At 38.2% G+C, this 6,000-nt stretch overlaps 1 protein-coding gene across 1 annotated transcript; it reads left to right on the forward strand.

Annotated features, from left to right (window-relative positions):
* Positions 1-2,126: 2,126 nt before the first annotated feature.
* Positions 2,127-3,650, forward strand: LOC109475685 (histone H2A-like). The gene is made up of 2 exons (XM_019776448.1): positions 2,127-2,311; positions 3,509-3,650. Exons 1-2 carry the CDS (start codon positions 2,127-2,129, stop codon positions 3,648-3,650), a joined length of 327 nt encoding a protein of 108 aa, XP_019632007.1.
* The last annotated feature ends 2,350 nt before the right edge of the window (positions 3,651-6,000 follow it).

Below are 6,000 nucleotides of genomic sequence, written 5' to 3' on the forward strand. Positions count from 1 at the left end.
GAATTCAAAATAGCATGGAAGTTAAACATGAACAACTACTAGCTTACCAACCTTTCACTGTTGTGCCATTGTACAACTGCACAACTCAAGGGCTTTAAAAGTAGTTTGTTACTGCCCAAAGCACTAAAAGGTGTGAAATGGATCATGTCTTTTTAACGTAAATGGTAATTGGTAAATAGTAAATTACATTTCATTTTATGGCTGTTTGAAAATTTTGGTAGATACTTTGTTCCATTTATGTGTACATATAAACCGCATCTGCCATGTATTAATTTGGAAGTTCACATCTACAAGGAGTCGTCTACTTCAGTCAGTCTTCACACTTGTTGTGGACAATGTTTTTAACCCCCAAATACCCGAACGGGGTCCATTTGGACCCCAGGCGTATATTTTAATGTGCTATTTGAATTTTTCATTCGAAAAAAATTCCTCTCGTGAATTTGTCAATAAATCTCTTCTTCAAGCCATGTTTTTGCTTTTTCCTACACACGACATTTTTAGGATGTGCATCATTGCTTTAATATTGTGCAGTTTGCCAAGTAGCCTCAACCTCAGGAATTAGGTCATCACGTTTTCAGGCTTTCGACAATCATATGAGGTCACTTAATCATGCCAAAATATACCTCTTATTATGTTTAACCAATATATGTGCACTGAAAGAATGCAAAACTGAATATAAATTTGAAAGAAACCAAATGGAGTCCATTTGGAACCCGTTCGGTCATTTCCGTCGCAAAAAAAGCTCGGGTGTTTGACGGTTAAGGATCCGATATGGATTGAGTGTTAATATTTGTACTTGACCTTTGGCATGAATTCACTGATGCTCTGCTTATATAAAGGCACCATTCAAATGTATAACAACTCCATAGACTTTGTTGTACGTTTATCTAGCACAAGGGATATAGTATTCACAATTTCGCATTAATTCAAGATTACAGTAGCGGTCAGCTCTGGTGTGGTAAAAACATTGACACGCCCTCGTCTGGCTGTATGTCACTAGTAGTGAACAGAAAAAAACATTCTATTACTTTCTTTAACAGATGATGCAATTGTCATAACAAGATGATATGCACTCATACATTTTAATTGTGCATGTGTCTATTACTTTGTAATGAAATATGAAGCAATAAAATAATAAAAGTAATAAAGTAATAAAGAGTTTCACGACCTCATGACTTTACCAGATAATGTAAACCTTTACTACCCATGAATTACGTTGTAATTTTTTTCGTCATTTATGTAAATAAGTTTATCATTTAAGTGAATTTTTTAGCTGGTCCAAATCTCTTCCCAATGACAGCTGTGTCTAAACCAAGAAGGCTATACCAGCATTGTCTGAAAAAGTTAGTAAATTACGTCCTGATTTGAATAATATATACATAATAAAGTTTACCTTCACTGAACTTCTATATATACTCGTAGAAAAAACGAATTTTACAGCAGTCACGACTATTAAACATGACACGACCTCTTTAATTAGTTATTTTAATTCTCCATGTACCTGAACAATATTTGGCGATGTCATTATTTTAAATAACATTACACAATGCAGCGAAATAAAATGATTGCATCATTAATTATCATTATTATGTATGGGCGAGGGCGACACTTCATTACCCCCTACAGGGGTAGCCAATTGTCATTGGTATGCCATCACCACCCCTACCTTGCAGGTAACCGAAAATAACGCCCCCTTGCAGGAATTGAGAAACTTACATATACAAGTACAATCTTAAAACGCAACTGAGATTGATAATTACACATTTCTGCAATTTAACTGCGTTCAAGTATTCATAAGCCATAACGTGTATTTTACAAAGCCCAGTTGATTGATATTATTACTCACGAAAACATATGTAACATATCGAATTACAAAAAAAATACTGATCGTAAATGAATCAGATGATGAAAAAATTAATGTGAAACAATTAGGCTCAACAACCAATCAGAAGGTAGCTAACAGGTGGGCATAAAGAAGCCTATAAACACCTGTACCTGCACTAGTCTAATACACCTGAGTGAAACTGAGCGCTGTACAGGCCATTATTGAGTCCCCGTCAGAGCCGTATAGAAGGTCGATTCGTCTCTTCTACTGAGTCTTGTTGGTGAAGTCTTCAAGCACGACAATGTGTGGACGCGGTAAGGGGAAAGCATCGGGCGCTAAAGCCGCCGGTAGCGCGCGGACCAAGTCAGCTAAGGCGGGTCTCGTGTTCCCAGTCGCTGCCGTGTACCTGGCGGCCGTGCTGGAGTATGTGACCGCCGAAGTCCTGGACCTGGCCGGTGCCGCGGCTATAGACAGCGAGAGGAACAGGTAACGTGACATTTTTGAAACGATGTAGAATGGCATACTTGTAGTCTCCACCAGACTCCTTTGCAGGCTGAATAAATTTTTAAAAAGGCTTAAAGGGGAATTTAATTCGTCAGAGGAGTTTAAAATAGGTGCGACTTACCAAGAATGTTTATTAATTAAACTTTATTTGCAAAAAAGAATGCCTGAAGGCTAATTACCTTTTACAATCAAGTATGATACTCATTGCAATACAGTAACAGGAGACAGGTAGCAATCCGTCTGGAAAAAACTTCTTCTTCTACTACTACGCTAGCTATTATGGGGTTCGACTTCTTCTTTGAAAGCAGTGGATAATGAATAGTCCCACATTCTGCATAAAGTGCAAATTACCGGAGAAAGGCGTTTATTGCTTTGCCTGTCAAGTGTGACGAGACTGGCTTCTCAAAACATGAACACATAACGGCCCGACTTCCTTGTCCACGGTTTGCCAAACACAATTATATTCCCCATGGTGTTGGCAAATTGCAGAATAAACGGTAGAAATACATGGTACGCTCGTCGACTATCCAAACGTGCCGACGTGCACCGAGTTGGGGTGGGTCGTCAGTATTTTTGTCTCCCATTTTCTTGCTTATCTAGCAAAATCCAGGTTGTTTTTGCTAGCTTTGAGGTTTCGATTAATAAGGCAAGTCGTACGCTACAAGTGAGTGCTGATATTACTATAGTGTTTGCTTCCGAGTAATGAACTGGTAATGAGCTGGTACCGACATGATCACGGCGGCCTGGATGGAGTTGCCTGGATGTCATATTATGCATACAAATCGGCCAGAAGAGCCCGCGGGCTTGGTTGCGCGCAGGCCTGCATGCCGGGTTGTTTATGGCCCTAATAACAGGTGCTAAGCTACTGGATAATTTGCAGGTCATCTATTTTTGCCTCCGGAGAAGGAGAAGGGCTTTGTAAGAGATTTAGATTTTCATGTTTGCAGCTGTTTCTCGCGTTGGGGTGGACGGATTCTTTTGGGACTCGCTATATGTTTTGGTATTGGTCTGTAGATGATGCACGTTCTTTTGGTTTTATTGTATATGTGTTTTCGAGTGGGAAAATGGTGTCTTCTGGTAGCCCCAAAACACCCCTTTGAGCGTGAAGATGGTCGCAACTGTTGACCTTTGGTGTGTTTTTACTGGTTAAGTCTAACTTTATTCATCATGTTGTCTCAGAATTATCCCCGTCCATATCCAGCTTGCGTTCCATTACGACGTTGAGTTGAACCAGTTGATGTCCGGGAGCGGCGTTCCACCCAACAAGCACAACCAGCTCCTGCCTAAGCTTTTTAAGGAGAGCGACGCCCGCAAAGGATAAACTGGACTTTTCACACGAAATGGACTGACATTTACCACACAAAATTTATTCTTTAAGGACATGCTAAACAGTGTTTAAAGTTTCTTCTCTTGTATGTATCTTTGTGGCTTCTTTGAGATGTGCTTAAAGATAGGATTTTTTTATTTTGGCAACGACTCAGTAGCGAAGGCTTATATATTTAAATTTATTTATCAATTTAGTTATTTAATGAATGAAATAAATCAACCCTGACTGTTTGACGCATGTCATTCGATGTATGAGAGAAAAATAATAATGTTTTGTTCTTAGCCGAATCCTAGTACGAGTAACATGTGCAATATAAACCTAAATAATATATAAGTTACAAATGAATAACCAGAAGTGACATGTAATACATATTGCAGACAAAAGCCAAGAAAATTCAGAAATAGCTGAACTGGACAGAAATGCCTCTATGGAAACATGACGTTTAACAAAATAGCGTTACGCTTGTATTTCTTGTGTGAATGCGGACTGTAAATGGTGTAAAGTTTGTAAATTTTTTGTTAATTGAAAATTGTAAAAATATTTTGTGAAACTCCTGTATCATTGTTGCATATTTTCAAAAAAAATTGCTTTGTTAAACAATATGAGTAGGGTTATCTCGTGGATACGTTAGCTTATATAGAGAGTACAATAGACTTAGGCAAAAATATGAATATCTTGAATATTTCCCATTTATCTCCACACGTCAATACTGAAATGACATGTGTGTACGTACATCGTTATATTCTATGGCTATTGTTTAGAAATGATCATTCTTTAAGCTCAAATTTACAAGCTCATGAATCAAATTTAGACATTTCAGTTTGGCCACTAGTGCTACTAAGGGGGTTGTACAAGTTGCGCTTGGGCATCTAATAATCCCTGATTCGTTCAGTTTTACAACAAGTATTTCACGTCAAAATAACTTACATACAGGCGTTTTCTTTCTGGAATGATTATTCGTGACAGATAATATGTATCTGGATCTACTTGTCAGCTTTATCAAAATACTGCTTAGATGATTGGCAAGGGAAAAGGTAGAAATCTCACAATTTTGAAGCAAACGTTTTCTTATGATAACATTACGGTGAAGGACGAAATATGTTGCATCTCGCCCCCCTCCCAATACCGGCGTCTGTACATGATCAGGTCACACCAACCTGGGTACGTCATACCGGTATTTGTGCCAAAAACTCTGAAAAATGTCTGTAATTCGCTGCTACAGGAAATAGACTCACCTTCTAGAGTTCAAAAGACCGATCTCTGTTCTGACAATCCGTACAGATGCCTTGCCGAGTTTCGACAGGTTGTTGAAGCTTGCACCCATCTTCTTTTCGCCTCGGACGGTTACAATTACCCTTTCCTTCTAAAAACATTATCGATGACGTTGCATGGCATAGGTTTTTTAAAAGACCTCTTGTTTGTCTATGTACGGGAATGTCCGTAAAATACATGATCGACTGATCTAAGTATTAAATAAACCGCATGATAATAGACCAAACAAAAGTTATGTACTTTATTTTATAATAATTTTACGCCAAATAGTGCCTACTTTTTAAATATTTTTTTTTTGTGTGTCATGTTTTTTTCTGATTCCAAAAATATCCGAGTAAAGACGAAGTGTCGACGTCCACCGCGGTCTGTAATGGGATCGAGTTTTTAGGCATTGCACGATGACTACTACAGGAGTAGCGTCGACCACTGTTGACGGTAAGCTAAATTTCTTGTTGTGCTTTTAAGTACAACCTTAAAAGGTTGTATAATATGTGGACGTGTTCAACGCCTGCTATTACACAATGACAGGACATATACTATGTGAGAAAACTTTGGAGTAGTTAAATGGACTACGAAAGCAGTTGAACAGTCTAAAAAAAGTCTACAATGTACTTTCGTTAAGTTTCAAAATGATGTTTCTATTTCCCATAACAAGCATTCTACAGCATAGACTATCACATCAAGATTCACACGTGTAATTGTGTGTGCTTATCCTCTTCGTCCTTATAATGTTACAGGACTTTAGTCCTGAGTTACTTGTCGTTATGAATAGGTTTCAAAATCACTTTAACCCTCATACTTGGCCAATGAAGTTTACTAACTGTAGTTTTAGCCATCGATGCAATAAAGAATTGGAAAGGTAAAATTTGCAAAGCATTTGCGTATTGTTTACCTCCGCATATGGTTTCCTCTGTTGATTTGTACTCAAACGCATGCACATATAAGTAGTCTGACAGTCTAAATCCTTCCTGCTACAAAATTGCGGCATGATGTAAGCCCACACTAGTTATTATGGTAATTGTCGTCTGGTTCAGATCATTGGCCTGGAGAGGAGTGAACAGACTGCTGACCA

The sequence above is a fragment of the Branchiostoma belcheri genome, unplaced genomic scaffold (genome assembly GCF_001625305.1).
Source record: "Branchiostoma belcheri isolate BF01 breed outbred unplaced genomic scaffold, Haploidv18h27 scaffold341, whole genome shotgun sequence".
Lineage (NCBI taxonomy): Eukaryota > Metazoa > Chordata > Leptocardii > Amphioxiformes > Branchiostomatidae > Branchiostoma > Branchiostoma belcheri.